This window comes from Stegodyphus dumicola, chromosome 10 (genome assembly GCF_044657685.1).
Source record: "Stegodyphus dumicola isolate Sdum_Otavi_A_Nest chromosome 10, ASM4465768v1".
Lineage (NCBI taxonomy): Eukaryota > Metazoa > Arthropoda > Arachnida > Araneae > Eresidae > Stegodyphus > Stegodyphus dumicola.
Window position 1 is genome coordinate 40,581,666 of NC_140777.1, and position 23,532 is coordinate 40,605,197.

Here is a 23,532-nt window from a genome sequence, read left to right on the forward strand (position 1 = left end):
CGATTGAGTGTTTCATTATACCTACGCTAAATATAAGGTTGTTTTTTTTACGATTTTGATTGTTTAAATAGATGTTTCATTTATAAACTAATTAAATTATGGTAGTATTAGTCGTGGAAGTAGCCCAACAATTACGAACGCTGAATACTGGGAATTTGACGGGTTCGATCCCAAGTAATGAGTTGGTTTCATGATTGGTTTTCGTGATTTCGTGACTAGGTGTAATGTCATTGTGAGCCAATTTTTCTTGGAAAGTCCTTTATGAAGGCATCTCTCTCTCTATCCTTAGAAAGATAGACTTTGTGGAATTTTCCATATTCCAATAGCCTAACCTAACCTAACCTATGGCAATATTATCAACGCTGTTACATGAATCTGATAATCCCATTTATGTCTAAAACATTCTCATGTATTATATTTTGCGCACTCAAATTTTCCTTTTTAATTCATTGGTGCTATTTTTTAAATCAAAACAAGCAATAGATTTTTATTCACATGAAATACTTTTCTTTGTTTGGGTACTTGTATTTTCTACGTATGCTCTTTTTATTGTCATTAGTCTTTCACAAAATTTACAAGCAATATCTAGAAATACTTATTCAAGAGTAATTCATATCGCTAAAATGTATTACAAAGCTTCTTGGTATGCCAACTTGGATCTGCATCTGTTGCATGGAATGAAAATCATGGAAAATTATATTATGCATTTTTCGGGTAACTGCATTCTACGTAGAATTTTAGGAGGGATTCAAAGTTTCAAATTTTTTTGGTTTGGATTTCTGAACAGGATAACTTTGCAGTCTATTCTTTAAGCGTATTTTCTGATGGAAATGATTTTTGAAATGGATGTAAAATAATTAAACATTTTTTAACGTTACTATTATTTTGTATCACCAGTTAATTATAATTTCAGCTTCTACTGTCACTTCGTTTTTTCCGTTTCCATACCAGAATTCAAATTTAGTTTGAGAGCCTCTCGAGGCCACGTTACTATAGGTTTCGCTGAATCAGGTAAGATTATAATTTTTCGACTTTACGTTATAACTGCCGCCATTTAAATTATTACGTCGATGAGAAGATTTAAGCGAACTCCGCTGTAAATCAGTTGCGTAGTCTTAAATTAACCACTTAGTAAATGAAATAAGATGAGAAACTGCCGTTGTAGGAACCATTTTAAATAATTTACATTTGTGGGAAAAGTAGATTGAAAAACAAACATTGAGAGCTTTGAAAATAAGAGAATGATATGAATACAGATAATTTTTAGTGTATTGCCGGCATTTATTTATCTTTATAGTGCATCTCAGTTTCACAACAGACGAAGGCAAACTGAAGAAGGCTTATGACGCATTCTGCAACTGAAACTACTCAGTCATTTCGTATAAATGGAATGTTGAGAAAAATAAGTAAATGAGCTAATCCAAAACGAAATGCGTTATGCAGTGTATTCCCACTTCAGTGGTATTTGCATATATACGCTTAAACATTAAATTATTTTCCATAATTCTCTAGGTAAATTTCACCTTAACTTCTCAGCACATACAGTGTGTTTCATAAAGAAGTTGAATTTATTTAGTTGCAAAACTGTTATTTCTAAATGCTCGATTACGCCATACATCAAATGGTACGTAAAAGAGAAAATTTTATGATCCCACATTCTGGCACTTTCAGTACCGCAATCCGATCTTGCTCAAGCTAACGTGCTCTGCAATTTTTCTCCCAGATCTCCAAACCCAACCTTTGTGGATTTATTCGTCAAAGGTACCGAACGAGCAGCCTCTACTATCACTTTGCAAGAAATTCAATAGCAAACTGTACAACAGCAGCGCTGTGCATAACATTTAGCAATAGAATTATGTGTGCCATTCGATTTGCAGATAGTGCTGTAAGGTTTCCCTTCCGCCTCACAACATGTATGTATGGTTTAACTGGAAAGTACGTCTGGGTAGTAATAGGAAGGTCTGGAGTTTGAATTCCGGCAAAGGCATTGCTCATTTTTCATCTTTCCTGGTTCGAATAAACCTAATGACTGTATCGTGCACATATAAAATGTTTTACTTGAAAGGATTTCCTCCCATTTTATTGGATTTACACGTTTTTATATTAACATTAAAATATAATATATTAAAAAAACAGTTTTATAAGCAAATAATATCTCGTTCCTTTTAAGAGCCCCTGCATGTTAGATAAAATCGCCGTTACAACGCTGCTGAGACCATTGAAGCAACACTGAACCCTTAGAAAATGGGTTTTTTTTTTATCATCTGAATATAACGTGCGTTTATTTACAAGTAAACACGGTTCTTATATGTTAACTTAAATTATTAATTTGGTTTAAATAAACGTAATTTCATTAATTGTTGTTTAATTTGAATTCTATGCTGTTTCAGATCCTTTCTTTTACATTTGAACAACGAGTTCTTTTGAAAAGCATTATTAACTTTTGATCAAACGTTGTTTAATGTCAAGAAACGTCTGTGGTTAAAAAAAAGGGAAAGAAAAAGAGAAAAACGAAACTCTGTTTCATACCTTGATCTCAAAGGAATTCTTAGAGCTAATACTACAAAGCCAGACTTTTACTCTTTCCTTATTTTCTGCTTTACTTTATTTGTTTGGTTTTTGCAAATTTTCCTCTTTTCTCTTTTTCTTCTTAGGGATAAAGTCTTGTTAGAATTTTATCTTCGTTTCACTTTTAAAGCGATTTTCTTCCCATCTTTCGGTTTGCATTTAAGAATGAAAAGTTTCCTCCCTGAATTTTTTTGTCGGCTAGCTTTTTGTTGTGGAATAAAATCTGGTTTCTTCTAATTTACCGCTTCATCTTTTTTCTTTTTCCTTACTCTCACTTTCTTTAATCCGTTCGTCTTACGTTTGTATAAAACTGTTTTAATTCGTCATAAACTTCCTTTCCTTAGTAATGCATAATTGCAGGTAAAACGAATGCAACTTTTTTGTAACTTAAGGTTCGATCTGCAGTTTATAAAACTGTTATAACTTGTGAACATCAATTAAGTTAGCAAAATTAAATAGGTTATTATTTAATTAGATAGAGTAGTTTTTCATACATTTTTCAATTTTTCATTTATCTTCGAATTTTTGAAGTTCCTGTTTTGTTTCCAACCTTATGTTATGATTGCGATTGTTTCCCTTATAGCGGAAAATAATAATGAAGTAATCAAACTAGAACCCACTAATTCATGACAAACTTAACCAGTAATATACACATTCTTAGATATTCGATCTTCTTTCTTCCATAAGCGACTAGTATTTACTTTAATGCCATTTACTCTAGTTAAATGTACAAATGCTCTTTCGTCCGAAGACGAAATATTATATCAGCAAAAGTCTGGATCAAAAGGAGCCACCTTGCAGTAACTTGCTTCTAAGGATGATGATTAAATATTCAAGGTTTGAGTAGCAGTTGAAGTCAGCAAGAAACATGTCTAATTTTCCATTATGGACTTAAATTTTTAGTTATATTAGGATCAGCCAATGTGGTTGATTTTTTGTTTTTGGCTACGGAACTGTCACGTTCTAGCTTTTTGCGTCAGTGTTTTCTGTCATTGCTGAGTTATTCAGCTTAGTAAACTCACTTTCATCTAATTTAGTCTCTTTTTCTTCATTATTTATTCTTTCCCTTTCTCACATTTTTTATTCACAATGTTCTTCATTTTATTCTTTTTTCATAGTTCTTGTCGTTTATGAAGCTGCTAATAACCCTTGTAGTTTGGCACATGCCCTGCACCACACAAAATACATTTAGCCGAAGTTTTATTGTTCTTGCATTCACATATAAACGTTTCCAAAGGCGCGAAATATTTCATTAACATTAGAGGGTTAATATTAAGAATCAAAATAAAGTACTGCCAAGGCACGTTTTTGCAGATATGCGTTTTTACCCAAAAGTCTGAAAAGACAGAATAGTAAAGTGATTTCTCGTAAAGTAAGACATTAATTAAATCTAGCATATTTTAGCTAAGTGAAATAGCTTTTGAAATACCATGTGCATAGTACTATATAGCATTTCAAAAATATTATACTTCAAACCGCTTTTGGTTAAAACCTGTTTAAGCTCTGTAATATGTATTAAAATTACAACACTAAGTCATAATTTTTTTTTAAAAGAGTGAGAAGTAGAGAGGAAAGAACTTCAATCCGATATCTACAGATTACAGTCTAATACCTCAGAAGATTACGATTTCTATTTTTAAAAATAAAAGACATAAAAAATATTAAAATTCTAAATTTAAAAAAGATTGCAATCTGATCTTTGTATACAAATTTCATTTCAACACGCAACAGATTTTTAAATAAGCAGTTGCAATAGGCCGAGTGTTTTAAGAATTAATCCTCAGAAACTGAAAATAAAAAAATATAACATGTTATATTTAAAATGGCGATTTTAAAATTCCAAAGCTAATTAAATGGTAGGAAAAATATATCTATGATATTATTTCCTCTTAAATTAATGCTATGTTGAATCTTGTATTCTTATTTAACATAGAAATGATTTAATTATTCAAGACTTAGTTTTGTATTTATTTTACTACATCGCTTGCCCGCGATACTTAAAAAAATGCTTCCTATGAAGGCCAATAATTTTTATTCCAACATGACAAGAAATCCGCTTGATGCAATGCTGTAAATAATTAAGACCTGTTCCAGTTATTTAACAAGGTGAATCACGTTTTACGCACACAGTACTTTTTCAGCTACCAAATATTAAATATCTCTTCTTTTCAGTTTCCAAACAAAGCCACACTTTTCAGATTATGTAATAAAGGCTTATGCAGTTATACAACACAGAATAAATGTAATGCAAAAAAGTTCCTTTCAGTGTAGATTCTAGGTAATGTTACCCTTATTTTAATTTAGTGTAATATTTCTTCTTGCTTAAATATGCTTTACAACTATCCTTTTAAGCTGGTATGTGACACAAATTATTGAGGAATTATTCTGCCGAAGAATGAATAAGCATAAAATATCTGACGACTAACTTTATCTTTACAAAGACAGGCTTTTTATTAACAGACAGTTATTATTTCATCTAATGTAACCGGTAATCACTTTATTCCGTTTTTACCCTGTATGATCTAAGAGCAGAAATAGGGTAAAAAAGTCCAGACCATTATGACGAGTAAGTACACGGTAGATCTCTTACGATCTACATTCTGTTATCATTATTTTTGTTCAAATTGTCCTGTAGCATAGCATATATATCTTCTCTCTTCTAGTTGGCACAGTCAGCACTCGGTCACGTATACCTGCAGCGTACCGATCTTAATACGGAGGGTGTTTACCGGTGCGAAGTATCCGCGGAAGCCCCCTCTTTCCAGACAGTAAGAGAAGAGAAAGAAGTGCGCGTGTATGGTAAGTGAAATCATTTTTTCCTTTTTGTGTTGTATCCAAATGTTCTGTTATGGAAGAATCAATAATCAAGTAACAAGAAGGTTTGCAATTTGAGTTTAATAATAATTTAAAAGATAGACAGATTGAGTAATGCAGTGAATGAAATGCATATTAAATATCCTTACAGTTTAAGTTATCCTTACTGTTTCCATGTTTCTTCCACACTCTCTTATTTTCGGTATAGGTCCTTTGAATTTAAAGCAGTAACCATAAAATGAGATAAAAGTAGTAACCATGAAATGAAATCTAATTTTCAGATTTTAAAACGACCCATTGTTTGAATAATGACCCAAATAGCATAAAATCCTCCTCGGGATGTCTTTAAGATATTTTTCGCAGGATCAGCCTTCAAACTCAAGACATCCTGCAATATTGCTCTGAATTCCGAAACACATCCTCCCAAGTGCATCCTTCCAAGTGCTTCCCAGGATATCATTGCTAAATCCCCTCGACAGTGTGTGAGACGTTGTCAGGATTTAAAATCTACTTACTACATCATCAGGACATCCACAACTCCTGTAATGCATTCTAGCTAGTACTTAATATATCCCAATATATCCTCACACATCCTTGTTAAATTCCCTCGGTTGTGCCCGGGCTGTTGTAAGGATTTAAATTCTACTAAGCCCATTTTAAGGACATCCGGAGTTCCCTTAATGTAATCTAACGAGTGCTAATGTCCCATTTAGTATATTACCATGATACTCGAACAAACTCGAAAACTGATAAAAGAACTGAGAATAAAACTCTTCAAAATGTTTGAAGGTCCTCCAGAAAATGCAGTACGAATATCACCAGAATGTTAAATGGCAAAATCCTGAAAACATTTGAGAATCAATACTTTTGGGATATATTTCCATATCTCGGGGGTATAGTGACTTAAAGAAGACATCCTGAGTATGTTAAATTACAGTCTTCAGGAGTTCTGAGAACATAATGCTCAGAATATCCTCAGTATGTCCTTGGACATTGCGACTTGTATAAGATATCCTGGGAATATTGTGTTATGGACGGAACTATTTAATGCACAGTGTATTCTTAATTAATGCGACACCCTTGAACTTCTTATTAGAGAACGAATTCTCTTATTACACCGGGTTAGCTATCAAACGCGGGCTCCCCTTGTTGCGAACTTTTCCAGTTTGCCTGAGCCGATGTATAAAAACTTCAAAATCAGGACATCCTTTAATCCATACCATTCATAAAATAATGCGGAAAATATTTTAAATAATTAGGTGCCTAAACAAAAAGACCCCTTTTTTAAGGAAAATAAAACCTTTTAGCAATTCGATAGGTTTGTTCACTTGCTTCCCGAAAACAACGTAATGTTTTCCAATCGAACCAAACCAACCATCAAACGAAAGTTTTTCAGTTTTCTTTTGAGTCTAGCCTGAAGATTTAAGAGAGAGTAAGTGAGAGAGCAAACTTGACACACTAGTACTGTACTAGTTAGCATAAATGTTATGTTTTCGGAAATAAAGGGACGGAAATAAGAGAATGCTGTACTGATAACGACACGTGATGTTTTGAACAGAATAACAGTTCTGCATCAATAGTAAGGTATAAGGTAATGCTGCAGGTCAAACTTAACTTTTTAATGAGAAGAAAATACTCTCCCCACCAAAAAAAAAAAAAAAATTCTTGTATCAAATGATGTCATATATTACCTATTGTTTATATCATTATTCATTCACTTTGTGAATATGCTTATATTCTTCTGAGAAGAGAGAAGAAAAATTATTCCTGAATCAAAGAAAATGTCAGATTTTTAGACCATGAATTTTTTTGACTAATTGAATGAGTTGCAATGTGTATTCATGTGTAGAAAATATCTGAAAATGCATCAAAGTAACCTTTAAAATATTCAAATCACAATTCTGGTAATAAACATACTTATTATACAATACCTTTAAATTCGTTTGACTCATTGTATGAAATTAAAGGATTTTTGGAATTAACGTGATTTTAAGTTTTAACGTTACTGAATAAGAATTTTAAATTTCTCATTCAGTATTGTTCATTCAAACTTATTTTCCAGAAACACATAAAAAATTGTCTTTATTAAAAAAAATGAAAGTGTTTAAAAATAGTTTTAAATTTTCCATTTCAACTTTCATTGTTATGAATTCAATTGGAGGGTAAAAACGAAATCAGTAAAATTATTAAATCATATTCTACAAAAGACGGCAGGAGCATATTGGAGTAAACTGTACAATTATTTAAATCGTGTGGAGTAAATTTCGCCTGTGCTTGTTTATTTATATAAAATTTTGTATAAAATATTTGGTGAATTTTTACCCTACCGTTTTTTATTTATATTTTATTCTGTGTTTTTACTTTCATCTAAAGAAGCTTGTTATTTAAGTATGAAGTTACTTGGAAAGACTTAGTTTAGCTCTTTCTTTTTAAATTTATAGCTTCGCTTTTATTTAAACTCATGAATTTTGTTTTCAACTAAAGTTGCGTGACCATAAATACTGAATGAAACTTTAAAAGAAGACATTTCAGATTAATATGCAACTTTTAATTTATTTTTAATTTTAATTTATTATTTTCAGAATTTAGAAAAATAGCTTTAATTGTATAAAGGTGCTATAGCAGTTTTGGAATTATACCTACATTACGATAAAAAAATTATTTACGCAAGAAATATCTTTTGTTCCAAATTGATTATGAAAAATATTTTTTTCTTCTTATCATTATTATTAATTTTATTTTCTTATTTCTTTAACCGCGCAAAATAATTAAAATGACAAATTCATATTGTGTTAAAACATTATTAAATGCACGAATAATGGACTGGAATATTGTACTGTAATATTTGACTATACAAAATACAATTTTTAAGAGTTTTATGAAGGAAGTAATAAAACACGTTAACTAATAACAAGTAAAATGAAAATTCTGTTCAAGTTTTACTTCTCCGCAGGTATGCTTCCTGTTTAACAATCTTAATTGTACAAGATCAACAAGTTTTTCAAATTCCCATTTTTGCGTCTTATAAACACTACGAAATGTAAAATTCAACAAATAAATTTGAAACAGCTATTTTATGTAAGTGCATCAGTGGCTGTTTTATTTTTTAAGTTGTATAAATTCTGTTCACTTTTCTGTCTAGTGAATAAAAATGTCTGTTGAACAACCACTTTCACGAGCATAGTCCAGAATCAAAATAAAGCGCTTTAAGCGGATCTTGTTACGGGTTATTTCCATTCTAGCTCTTTTGGAAATTGTCCACACGAACGGACAATATAAATTGGCCTCTCAGATGTTGAAAAGTGTTAGATAGTGTTCTATTGAAACACAGTTTCCTAGTTTACTTCTTGAGACTGAATCTTACCTTTTCTAAAACCGTGGAACTGATTTTTCTCTCCGAACTAAATATTTTACCTATTTGTAGTATATTGTCTGTCACTCACTGATTTAAAAATTTAATTTTTAGCCCAAAGGGGCTTAGACGAGATGGGTTATTAGTTTCGACATGGAATAAACGGCGCATCAGTTTTAAAATTGTTGCCACTAAATATTATTTAAAAAATTAAATAATAGATCGATAATGCAGAATCTGCATGAATGTGTGTATGTTTCTCGTATTGTGAAAAAACGACGGCACCTAGAGCCATCAAATTTTGAATGACGTAATCCTCCATCCGAACATGGGCACCTGGAAGCCCGAATTTTGTATTTTGAATTTGTTTTATTATCTATTTTTTCATACCTTGCGAAACTTTAACGAATTTTTGATTAAGAAACTCAACGATTTCAAAGCGAGCAATGGCAACACTGTAATGCAAAAAACAATAAATAAATAAATAAAAATTATCTCCAGCGCGCGAGTTTGTCTGTCGGAATCTCTAAAGATATGATGTTTTTAAATGTTTTGTGATATTGGTACTGAACTGAATTCTGTGTGGTTTAATTGCGAAGAACCTTAAACACTGGGAAAGAAAAAGGGACAGTGTTATCTCTCCCATTCTACTGGGCCGATTGACGAAATTCATCCTGCGTTTTTCATGTCTCGAAAGCGCGGCTTAGGATATATATTAGATTTATAAGTAGCATTATTCTAACCTAGGTATTTTGACACAAAATCTGATGAAAATTTTCATCAGATTTATAAAATCAAAATTCGATCTTTCTGAAATGGCATGCCTCTTTTTTTTCCGTATTTCGATTCTACGGCTCAAATTATGCCAAGTTTTGTAAAAATCGCGCGAGTAGTTTTTAAAAAATTAGCTCTCAAAGTTTTAACTCCTCAATGTTAATTGAATTGGATATATATTCATTGATATCTCTTTTTTTATTAAACTTACTTGATTCCTTCTTACAGAATTCAAAATTTAGACTTAATCAAATATAATTCGCATATTTTTCATGCTTTATTTTTAAAATTTATGTTTTTTAATTATTTTTTATAAATTTTTCGAAAACTTTTTGTGTAATAAACTATTAAATTTTTAACATCCTCTTAAAGTAGATGCATTTTTAGGCACACCTGCAAAATATTAGAGATTTTTTATTCGAAATTTCTATAATATACATGAAATTACATATTGACGCGTTTTAAAATTTGGCATCTTTTTCTTGAGCGATAATAACGCCAAATGTGGTTTATGGACTTTGTTAAAATTATTTGAAAGTAGGAAAGATGACTCTTTTTTTTCGGCTAGTCTTCAATGCAAAACTGGAGAGAAAAATTAGGTTGCTATAAATTAAGAATTTCGCCATGTAAATTATTCTTGGCGCAAACTGAAGACAATACGCTAAGCTAAATTTTTTAGTTTCTCCGTAAATTTCGCACCAATTTTACAAAATTTAATATATAGGCATAATTTGAGTCGTAGAATCGAAGTATTGGGATTTAATATTTTTAATATTTTTTGGCGCAGTGTGCATGATATTTAATAAATAAGGATAGCACACAAACCGTTAAAAAACGCCCTTAAACCGGCGTAATATAAAAACTTTGAAATTTGTTATTACTTTTTTTATTTTAATTAATTGTAGATATTTTTAGAATATTTTCGAGCGAGCAATGTAAGAAAGCACCTATCCCTATTCAAGCCATGGATCTTCAAATTTTCTAATTTAATTCCTTTATCACCTTGTGATAAAAATTTAAACAACACAAGACATGAAATATAGGTGAATTTAACGTTTTGTATGATAAATATTTCATGATTTTTTAATCTGTTTCTCTAAATTCCTGGGGTTGAGTATAAGTTTGACTATATATTTTACAGGAAATTTCTTTAGGTCTTTAATCCAAGTTTTATTGAAAATATTATCATTAAAACCAAGCACGTTGTGTTACATAAAAACACTTATTTACAACTATTATGAGTGTACAGTCATACATTTACTAAACATCCATATACAAATTCTGTCTTCAAAAGTCCTTACCTGCCCCTTATTTTCACAACCGTTGGTGGTGTACATATACTTCCATTTATAAAAATGATTTAAATAACGCAAATGTTCATCTTTTCGGGTTTTTTAAGTTAAAGAAATCACTTTTAGTTAAAATTACAAAATCTAATTTTTATACATTCCTCCAATCCCTATACTTATATCCGTTCGACGAAAATCGACGAAGATTTTTAATTTTAATAGCCCTTCTGTGCTAACGCCCCTTTGGTCCAATTATAATAATTCGAGGTTGACTTTTCTTCGTAAATACTATTCATTGTTATTATTTTTGATAGACTTATGTGTTTATCATTTTGTGTATTTTTAATTTTTTTTGCATTTGGTACGCCAAAAAACATTTGCACGCAAGTAATTTTAGTAGTACGTCATTAATATTCTCCTGAAATTTTATTACTTTAAAATCGTAATCACAAAAAATTCAATAAACTACAAATACCTTTCATTTTTAATAATTCAAATAATATTACGAATTGTTTTGAAAACACTGAAGTCTGACAGTGTTTCCAAGAACAAGAATTTTATAAGAAATTATAAATAAGATCCCACTTTAAAACAAAATTAAAATTTACGAATATTTTTTAATGATCCGCACAAAAATCTACGTCACATAATCTCTTAACATCAGGAACCTTTTTCTTAACTAATATTTTACTTATAGTTATGTACAAATTTAAGAATTTGTGTAAGGCCTCTGAATATGATCTCCGATTTTAATATGAAATATATCGTTGTTTTAGTCAGATGAAGGTCACACTTTTTGTAATTTATTACTTTCCTGTTCACAGTAAAGAAAGTATTGTAATCGCGAAAATTCTCGAGTTTCAGATTTCAACGGAAATATCCATTTTGACGATTCCTGAATCCCTTTTGACTACTTTTTTGCGTGAAGTATGTATGTACAAACAAAATAAAGGCCTGTTTATTCCAAAACGGATTGTAAAAGTGATTCAAAATAATGTTTTTTCGTGATGTCTGTACGTACCTAAGTACGAATGTATTTCGCATGACTTAAAAATGATTTGCCATAGAATGTTGAAATTTTGTATATGGGACTTCTATAACATCTAGTTGTGCACCTTTTTTTTTATTGCAATCATCAGTACCATATATGCATATATATATATAAACCTACCGACGAACCTTCTCCTGCCTTTTATTTTCGCAATTGTTGGTCGTAGTCATAGACTTCCAATTATACAAGTGTCTCAAATGACGAAAATAATAATGTATTTGCAGCTCCAAATTTTTTTTTAAAAAACTGATTTTGGACAAATAGGGAAATCTAATTCTTAATGTGGTCTCCCAGTTTCTAATATTTATACTTCAGACAGTTTTATACTTCTTATTAAAAAATAAAAATACAAGAAGTTTGACTCCCGAACGTGAAAAATCGACCTGGATGTTTAATATGAAAATTTGCAATTTTTTATGTTATTTTCAGCTTACCTTGAATAATCGGTTAAACAAAACATCTTCTTATAGCAGGACAATGTCCCTTTTCCGGATTTTATTTGTTTCAGATGGATTCCGCACTTCATGAAATGTACGCAAGTCCATCAGTTACACTGACTACCAATAAGTATTTGGACACTATGCAAATGACGATATCTGCGGTCCTAAGGTACGTCATTGACTCCGCCGGTATATATCGTGTAGGAAACAGCATCGGCTTTAGTCGCATGCAAGATGCCTCGCAGTTCGGAGTTCTCTGATTTCGAGAAAGGTATAATTATCGGATGTAACAAATGTGACATATCTAACGATCTTCAGGGACATATCTAGCGATCTGAAGTACCCAAAATCGACAGTGGCCTATGTTTTTAAGAAGTGGAAGGTGAGCGGTGATTGTCGGAGTGTGCCCCGAGTCGGCAGACCAACGAAACTGGGAGATAGAGACTGACGAATGCTGTCCAGAGAAATTCGGAAGAACCGCACCCAACCGATGGCCCTCTTCCGCGAGGAGTTTCAACAGGCTTCCGGGAGTATTGCTTCAATGAATACCATCCGTAAGGAAACACATCTGCTTGGTTTTCATGGTCGTGCTGCTGCCCATAAGCCTTTGATCAACCAACCGCGTGTCCAACCGCGCTGCTCGGTTAATGTGGTGCAAAGCACATCAAAATTGGACCGTAGATCAGTGGAAACGGGTTCTTTGGAGTGACGAATCAAGGTTCACCCTTTACAGTTCGGATGGCAGGGTCTGGGTCTGGCGTCTACCTGGAGAACGTCTCCTGCCAGAATGCATTGTGCCAACAGTCAAGTTCGGTGGAGGTGGAATTATTGTCTGGGGGTGTTTCTCCTGGTATGGGCTGGGACCCTTGGCCCCATTCATGGTAAGCTCAACTCCGATGCCTACTGCACTATTTTGAATGACAATGTGCTTCCTACGTTGTGACAGTTTTACGGGTTGGAACCCTGTTACTTTCAGGACGACAATGCCAGTTGTCATATTTCGACGTTAACTAAGGCTTGGTATGGTGCCAATGGAGTTCATCGAATGGACTGGCCTGCCCAGAGTCCAGACCTGAACCCTATCGAAAACCTCTGGCACGAGTTGCATCGCCGAATTCAGGGGTGCACTACCCGCGCAAAATCGGTGAAGGAACTTCTATGTCTTCTCCAAGCCGAGTGGAAGAAAATACCACTAGCTGTCATACAAAGACTTGTGGAAAGTATGCCCTGGAGGGTCCACGCTGTAATTACCTCTCGTGGAGGCTCCACCAACTATTGATTTTGAATAAAGTTAGTTTTTCTTTTCTATCACAGGTGTCCAAATACTTATTGGTAGTCAGCGTATTCCTTTTGCCATCTTTTCCCGAAAAGGAGTCCATCAAATGTTGACGATTTTTCTACATATGATTTAAATTTATTTCAGGATTTGTGGGGCTGGAAGGAATAGTAGTTAATTTCTTTCCGATGAGGAAGTGCGAGGGTGTTAAAGCTTCCTCATAGTCATCTTTTATTCCGTATTCATGGACAATCGGTCTTCTATTAAGAGCGTCTTCAGTATCACATAATACAGTGATCAAACCAGGGTCATCCAAAAGACACTTATCTAATGTTTTCCGAAAGTATGGCTTAATTGAGCCTATCATTCTTTCCCACCATCCTCCCCACCAAGCCGCTCGTGGGGGGAGATGAATTTCCATTTGATGTTGTGGTAGTCATAGAATTGTTGTGCCTTGCCAGAGGATATAGTATCCCACGAAAATTTCAGCTCTTTGTCCGCAGCCGCAGAAAGTTGTAGCATTATCAGTGTACACTGTATGAAGAAGTGAACGTCTAGAAACAAAACGTTGTAATGCAAATAGAAAGACGTCAGTAAGCAGATGGGATGGCTCGAGTTGTAGCACATGTGAAGATGACAATATAAGTTTTTGTAACGGAGTTATTATTTTTTACGTAGAGTGGTCCAGCAAAATCAATTCCGGTAGTTTCGAAAGGAGATGACTTTTGAATTCGCTCAGCTGGTAATGGAGCTTCTATCTGTTCATTTCTCTTTTGTTTCAGTACTTTACATGGAAGGCAAGTCTTTATCACCTTTTTATTGGCCTGTCTTGCTCTTAATATTCAATATTCTGAATGAAGCTGAGAAAGTACAATCCGAACACCGAGATGATGCATTCGTAAATGTGTTTGGCATATCAGTAGGCTTGCAAAATGATGAGAACTGTCCAATAATATGGGATTTTTTTCAGCATGAGATAAATAAGAAAATTGTAGTTGACCACCAAGAAGTATAATATTGTTCTTGAAAAAAGGGTTAAATTTTTTCCTTGATTTCTTAGGGATTGATTTTCCTGTCAACAGAGCTTCATATTCTGAAGGAAAGAATTCTTTCTGAACGGTCTGTATCCAATAAATAGGAGTTTGATTTACTTCTGTGGCATGTAACTCACCCACTAACTTTTCGTGTTTCCTACAGTTGTGAATAAAGCGAAGATGTTACACGTAACAATTGAAAGTAAGAACTGTACTAATTCAGAAGTTAAGTAGGCGATTATTTGTTCTGAATAATTTTTCGTGCTTTGAAAATTGCGCATTCACTGGTATCTATGTAGTTTTCACTTTCATATTCATCGTCAGAAAGGAAGTTGTGAATTTCGTTATCTATTAGTTTCATGTCATTTAAAGCAGTTGTTAAGCGATTAAAAATATATTCAACCTTCTCAATTGATAAATCATCGTTCAAAGTATCAATTGCAGTAGAAAAGCGGGAAACATTACTTCGCACGGCTTTCCGCTTTCGTTTCGGTTGTGACATTTTGTCTACATCTTAACCGGTCAGCGCCATTGCCCGAGTAGTAAAAAGGAACAAAAACCAAAACTAAGTTTTAATGTTGGAAGTAAAATAATTCAGCAAAAATAATCCAATAGTAGGAAGTACATGTTCAAGGTCCTGTTTCGTAAATGGTTTTTTTCGGAACCAGATATTAGGAGATAGTATTTTATGCTTATTTATTTCCTAACATAAAAATAAAGTATAGAATAAGCAAAAATATTTATGAATACAAAAACGTAAGTGATGCCATTCACAAAAGCGTAATGTTATTTTTAATAGTTCGCTGGCTTTGCCGCAACACTCCCTTTACTTCGTACAAGGAAGTAAAAATAAGTGCGTAACAATAGTGAAATGCATAAGCAGAATATAAACAAATAAATACAAATATTTGGGAAACGCACGACGCTACTGCGTGAAAGAAGCATTAAACTCAACATCACTTCTGTTTCGTTTCGGATAAATAATGCATATGAATACGCTTTAGTTCATAGGCATTTCACTCGGGTTGTCATCTTCAAATCATTCAGGTATGTTATAATAATCGGCTTGAGATGCATTTAATTTAAAATTTTGTTTTAACTTTTCAATCTATTTTAACAATTAAACAGCGCTCGCAGATCTTCATTCTATGAGTTTGTTATTTGAAAGGAAAAAAAACTTATTTTATCTTGATGCGAGAAAAATATAAAACGAACTATTAAGAGATGTATCCGCTGTATGCAAAGAGAAGAAAATTCTTTCCGAAACAATCGGGTACTTTAGTGTATTTGTTCATAATACAACAGCTTATACGCTTAGAAAAGTAATCTTCGCAATGTTTGCTTTCCGCGAATAAATTATCTCGGGCGTATTGTTATGATTTTACCTCCGCAGAAACTCAGAGTCCGATATTCTCATGGGTTTGAGCTATTACTGTAACTGAATATAGCTCAGCAAAACGTTGATATAGTCTAAACAAAGGGAGTGGAAATGGATTCGAGACAAATATATGAAGGTTTCTTCTGTTTTTCGGTGAAAGGACTATGCGTTTAAAATATTTACTATCAATTAATGAATTTTGTCATGAACGAATTATCGTAATTTTTCATCTTCAGTTTTGAAAGAAACGAAGATAATTCCTGTAAAAGTGGTATTTTAGCATACTAAAACAAGTATCAAAAAAGAAACAATATGTAAGGATTTAACTGGTTCCATATAGTAATTAATACTAACAGGGATGAAAAACTGTTTTCAATGCTTTTCAATAGCTTTCAGATAGTTTGTTAATCGATAAGAGACAGATTAATTGAAAAGAAAACCTAACTATTTTACGTTTTGCTGGATGGTAACATATAACTCGTGGAAGATAAAAATACTTTATTTCGAGTAGTGGCCACACATTTCTTTGATATAGGCACTCAGATCGAAAGATGTAGCACCAGGGTACTAGCGCAGAAAGCATTACACCTATCGAGTAAATGTTCTCTTTCAGTGCTTACGGCAAAATAGCTTATATCCATTGAAGTTATTCTTTACAATGTTGAACAAAAAATTAAATAACCGGTACAAAAAGTGCCATTCTATGGTGCTGAACTATATATTATATATATATATAAATTGTTTTTTGCTGTTAATAGAGTTACTGACACCATAGCTCGAAATTTTAAATGCTTCGTTACTAATAGAGTGTTGATTGTTGTGAAAATTGTGGGCCAGTTGTAAATAAAAGATATTGTACCATGAAATATTTAATTCTTCATGAATCCTATTTTTCTTCTATACCACAAAGTATTTAGAATCCGTCCCAGAACACAGTTTTGTGCAGTTTTCAAGGCATTTTCGATAAGCTCTACATTAATATGTCGATACAGGGCCGGTATAACATAGCATGTGATGTAGAATGGACTTATAAATGAGTAACTTGTTATCAATAGATAAACCGTTACTTTGAGCAATTAAGGAGAAGAGTTCAGCTTTATACTCTCGAAACATATTTATAATAGACCTATTGTGTGAGAATCCATGTCAGTGAACTTGTCAGGATCACTCCAAGGTTAGTGACTTGCTTATCACAGGCTAGAGAAATTCGGAAAAGTCTGAAATATTGTTTAGTTTCTTCTGCTTGGTGAACATCACCGCAAATGATTTCTCACACTGATTTGAATTTTTTGTCTTTTTAGGCAATTCTGAATTGCCTGTGAGTTTGTAAGTGTTGTATGACTGGACTAAGAAATGCATTGTGTGCCAGGATCGCTGTGTAGTTGGCGTACATTGCGAAAGGGGTGTTTGCCGATTGTGGAATATCGTTCATGTAGCTTTTAAATTAAGTAGGTTCTATGGGCGACTCTTGTAGAACGCCGGCTAAGATAGTTCAACGGGTAAATTTTGTGCCAGAAACACGAACGACTGTCTGTCAAGTACGATTTAATTATGTTTGCAATGAACTTTAGGAGTTTTAGGCTGTGCATTTTGTACATGAGTGTGACAAGCCAGACGTGAACGAAAGCTTTGGCAGTACCCAGAGAAAGGCCTTCAGTGTATTTTTTTCTTTTGAAGGCCTTCAAAAATTGTTTCAACAACACTTGATACGTAGTTGCTGCACAAAGCCAAATGGGTGCGAGATCTGAGCCACTCTGTTATGCGAACTGGGTGAGTTCGGGTAACAGAGTGGTTATACATATACATATATGCTACATGTCATAGCAGTTCCATAATCACAATTTCACCTTTATAAGGTCGTTTTTGCGTACGTACGTACAGACGTCACGAAAAAAATCTCTTCTGAATCCATTTTAAATCCATTTTACAATCCGTTTTGGGAAAGAGTCTTTTACTCTTTACATACGTACAGATGGCACGCAGAAGCATCGTTAAATTGGATTTGAGAGCGGTCAAAATGAGTGTTTCCGTCGAAACTCGAAATTTTTCTCGATTACAATACTTCCTTTACTTCGTATAAGGAAGTAAAAATGCGAGACGAGATGATATTTATGATTACTTGCTTGCTGGTTTTTACTTCAGCAAACTTCCATTCACCGAATCTATAATAATTGCCATCCGTATCTAATTTACATAACGTAGATTCATAGATTATTAATATCTCTAACTGTGAAATATATTCTATTTGTCTTAATGAATGAACAGATTCCAATGTAAAGAGTGTTAGAATTTATGATATGTAACATAACGAAAATTGGGAAAATCAGGTAGAAGATTTCATTTTTATATTATGTTGATAATTATTTTCATTTTATGATCGACAGTATAGCTGCTAGAAATTTTCTTCGATGTTACGTTACTTTCTACTACGCTGCTTAATCGTGCAAATAATGGCTTAAATTAACTTTTAACTTAACGATGCAAATAATGGCTTAAATTAACTTTTAAAATCTTAATTATTATAATCTGTATGATCTTGTTTTAAAAATTCAAACATTTTGCTACATTTCATTTATTTATTAAGCAATTAGGATATTCTGAAATAAATTTGTGTAAAAATTTGCAAATTAAACCCATTTAATATTCTAAATTCTTAACATGCTAGAGAAAACGTAAAATGTGAAATAACCGTGGAATGCTTATAATTTAAAATATAATGCTTCGAGATTTGTATAAATATATCATAACTGCTAACTAGTCTGTATTTGCATATTTTATTGAATGGTGTGACTCATTCTCGTTTGTTATCATGTGTAAGTAATTAAACGTTTCTTTTAAAGAAATTATTCTAAATAATATAATACACTTTGTGAGTATGGCATTTGAAATTTAACGAAAAACAAAAAAAATTCAACGATAATCTCTCAAAATAATGAAATTTTCAGCAGTTAAAATTTTTTCAGTTCCCAGTTTGAGAAAGTATGTATGTATATGAATTCATTTTGTTTATTCTCGTATCGTCTGCATATTCGTAAACATTTTATAATATGGATACAGACAGTAGAATGTTTCCATTGTCTGTGTTTACTATTATAGTCGATAACTTTACACACATTCATCTATTTGTGTTACTCGTCACATATCTGTATTACTTGTAAAAGACGTTAGAATTTATGGCATATAACAAGTATTAAAATTAAAATTGGAAATACCAGGTAGAGTATTTCGTTAAAATTTAACAAGTTTATCTTCACTTCCTTAATTTAAAACTTTTTCAAATGCACAAAGATATAATAAAGACTAGAAATAATATTACTGGAAATAATAATTCTTAAGGTGTAGAATGCATTGAATTGTTTAAACGCAATGTAATGGAATTTAAATATAATATAATTAATTGTCATGTAAAGATTTAAAATATGATGAAACTGAAAAATATTCTGCAAGTTCCACTGAAACAAATTTAATAAGAAAACTTCAGGTGTATCTCATGCAAATAAGAAAAACGGCCGTCGAACAGTTGTAGTTCCACAGAGTTCAAATTCCTGCGAGTAGGCTGACTGCATGGAAGTTTTGTGACTTTTCCTACGTGAAACATGATGCGAGCCAGTTTTCCTTATAAAGTCCTCAGCGAAGTCATCACTCACAAATAGCCTGCATATACATCGTCTCATTTAATTAAACAAACAAACGTTTCTTCATTTTCTTTCTATTCATTGGAAGTATATGAAATGGTCCAAAACGTGGTCACAATTGCCATGAATTTGGTTGAGTGCTTACAAAGTCATTTCCTTTCAAAACAGAAAGTATTATTTTCTAATCAAATGTTTTAGTTTCAGTCTGTATTTCAGTCATTTTTCTTAAAATAAACAGTTTTAAGTTTTTGAGTATTACAAATATTATAATCTGACATAATTTAAACCTAAATTTTAAGGTTGTCTTCCTCGTATTGCCTTTTTAAGATCGTAATTTATTTTAAAATTCGAGCGCTTTTCTACTCTGAATATCCAAATGTCATTTAAAATAACTGATTAATGAGTGTTACTTCAGTTAAATATCAGTTACGTTATTTCTTTACCTAGCAGTAAAAAACGCGGTACAAATTTCAAACCTAGATCTGTGCATTGTTCTAAATAAAGTGATTTATTTGTGGCATTTACTTCAGAAACACACTAAGAACAATATAAACTACTAGACTTTAAACAGGATAACTGTTACAAATGTAGTCAAAAATTGACATGTACATATACATGGCAAATTGCCAAAGAGTAAAATGAATGTATATTTTATACGATGGGATTTTAACAAAGAAATGCGAAGTGGAATTCTTTATTTTTAAAAACGTAGTAATAAATTCAGTTAAAAGAATAACAAATCACCTTATCTATCAATTGCAAATGCATAAAATCAAAGTATTATAAAAGCAGCTGAAATTTATCTATGTCGATTATCAGTGAAATTTTATGGCAGTATTGAAACCACGTGTGGACAAAAGTTCGTGTACATTTATGTGCAGACGTTGCATGGGAAATATTCCTTCCTTTTTCAGAAATATTAGAATCACGTACTGTTATTTTGTTGAAAGTTACTGTGTTGCTAACATTCAAATACTATATACTAACTCATTGAGTTACTTATACAACATTGAGTTCAACAACATTGCGCACAGTGCAACATTGAGTTACTGTGTACTAACTCATTGTTGTTATAAAAATCAAGTAATGAATGTATTTATCATTAAATAATGCTAAGTTATAATAACATGAAAGAAGAAGTATGCAAAGTATTTTATCCCTCCTTTTCCACATGCCTTCATGATGTAGCTGAAAGCACTCTCGACGCATATTTGGGAGGTCCGAAGCTCTAATCCCGGCAAAGGCACAGCACATTTTTCACGTTGCTGCATTGATATAACCTAATGACTTTACAAATATTTGGACCGGCATGTTCTCGGGGTAAAAAAGAAACTTAACTTGTAAATATATTGTTTGGCCTGTTCGTTTAATAATAAGCATGTTAGCTTCGGCGAAACATGTAAAAATTTACATTTAGAAGCATTTATTGCATCTCAAAATAAGGTTTCTTCTGTTTCGTATTGCAACATACTTTTGACAGGATTAGGAGAAAACATTAGAAATTAGATTAACTTAGTTGTGTAGACAGTTGTGCAAGTACTCGTAACTACAGGCTGGCGTATAAAATGTCATGTCATTCAATTACCTAATAAAATTTTAACGTTATATACTGAATGTTAATGGCATTGCTCGGATGCTTTTGTTCGTGGAAAATCCGGTAGATATCAGGAGAAGTCAGTGCCGGACTCAGATCTGTCACGAAATAGCAGTCTGTAAGATGATGGTTAACAGCCGGTTGAGGACGAAACGGGAGAAGGTGAAAGTTACGATGTTTTTGAAGAAACGAAATGTTTAGTGGCGATATAACCGATGTTTTCGCGCACATTTTGGAACCACATGGGTTTCTTGCAGACAGACTGACCACGAACAGTCTTAATCAGAAATAGAAATCTACTGGCTCTATGTTGGAGAAGAATAGACGGCGCCCATCAAGTTGCCCGCACACTTAAAAATGGCAACAGGTCTCAGACTCAGTGGCTCATGCAAGACGGAACCTGCCCACATATTGCAAATGTTATTCTTGATTTTCAGTGTGACATGTTTAGTGTAATTGTAATGTCATATCGGTCTCCTGAAGTCTATGAAGGTGGCAGATAATGGCACCACATAGTTAGGATGTTAATTCAAATGATTTCTTCTTATGAGAGTTTCCGAAAGATGAGGTTTTCGCAAAGAAGCAGGTAAATGTAGTGCACGTCAAGGCTCTTATTGTGCAGTTTTGCTGTGCAAGTTCGGAAGACGCATTCTGAAAGGTTGTGAGAAGATGCAAAGATACGCTTGTAAGTGGTTGTGAAATTAAATGGCGGACATATTGAAAATATTCCGCTCTAAATTCTCTTTCCAATGGTGAGAAAATTAACTGTGTATTAATTCTGTAAATTTCGATGATGAATAAATGTGTAATATACAAAGCAAAGGGTAGGACAGTTCATTTTCCTTAACTGGTCTTAAAATTACAAATAAACACCACTGCAAATACTCCGTGTATGTATCTTATTCAATGAGCAACAAAGTTAGCAGAGACGAACTACTAGTGTTCAGGTTCTTACTCACTCAGATTAAATGAAAGACTTCGATAAAGAGGAAAGTAAAAGGATAATTTAAATAAATATTAAAAACAATCGTTGAAATAATTTACGTTACTAACTACAAATTCTTTCAGAGTACGTAATTAGTTTTCTGTGATGCCTACTGTTATACAATAGTTCTATAAAGTTTGCTTCGGCAGAATCAAGCAAGATCTGTCTTAAAAAAAAGGTATGCTAACTTCTAGCCAACTTTCATTGTCTCTTGTTCGGTTATTGCATTGACCAATAATTCAAACTCAGATTTAAAACTTTAAGCGAGGAGAAGCGAGTAGTAGAAAAAGCGAATGAATCAAGTTGTTTTCCTTCAGCATGAATTAAATGTGTGTATGTGATTATGGCAAAGCTTCGACGGCTATCTACCTAAGGGGAGGGATGCCTTCGTGGAGGACTTTCTAAGAGAAACTGGCTCGTATACACGTTACACGTGGAAAAAACCACAAAAACGCCCATGCAGCCAGCCCGTTCGCGGGATTCGAACCTCGGAACGAACTACCAGTGTTCAGCGACTTTCCCGCTCGGCCGCTGGTGGGCTCATAAATAATAAATGTGGTTGAAAACATAAATGCCTTTGAATATCGAACCTAGTATTAATTTAATTCTTGTCACAAAAATATTTCCCCAAAATAATATACAGAGTTTTATTATTATTATCGTCATCATTATTATTTATCTCGTCACTATGAGTTGCAAGTATTCTGTAAAAACAAAATTTAATCTTTTACATAGCCTCTAAACAATAAAAAGTCGTCTAAAATATTACTAATATTCATTATAATTTAATCATTTAAAACCAAACTGCTTCCGGACGATGAAATCAGAAAATCTTGTACTTTTTGCCTCTCGAGAAACAATTTTAGGCGCAATTACAAAACAAAAATTGCTTCTTTTGTAGATTAATGATTGTGTCTTGACTCACTAAGAAAGTACTCCTTCCCCTAGACAAATAACCCTCGTATACTTTGCCATACACAAATAATCTTAAATAAGCTAACTTACTACATTACAAATCAAAATGCATAATTAACCTACTTGCCACTGAAATTAATAGCCAATGCAGGTGTGCCTAAATTTGATCTCCACATTCGCCGTAAAATTTTCATCTACGGAATAATACGCAAGTAGGAGAAATATTAGAATAAATCGAGAAATTCGGATCAGTGTTGATCTATTGAATCCAAATGTGAAAAAAAAATTCACTATTTCTGTTGTAACTGACTGCTACGTTCTCTTCTGTCAGAAAACAACAATGATTGTGGCTAATTCCCCAAGTGAAACTAAATAACATCCCTTTTTTGCATCTTAAATCCATTACCCTGTTTTCTACTCCGTAATT

General features: G+C 32.8%; 1 protein-coding gene across 1 annotated transcript in view; it reads left to right on the plus strand.

Annotated features, from left to right (window-relative positions):
- The window catches only part of LOC118189229 (uncharacterized), a 691,965-nt gene that overhangs the window by 518,152 nt on the left and 150,281 nt on the right, over window positions 1-23,532 (plus strand). Inside the window, exon 3 of the mRNA XM_085824877.1 lies at window positions 5,232-5,367. Within this exon, the coding sequence (XP_085681003.1) occupies window positions 5,232-5,367 (136 nt within the window). The remainder of the gene's footprint in view (window positions 1-5,231; window positions 5,368-23,532) is intronic.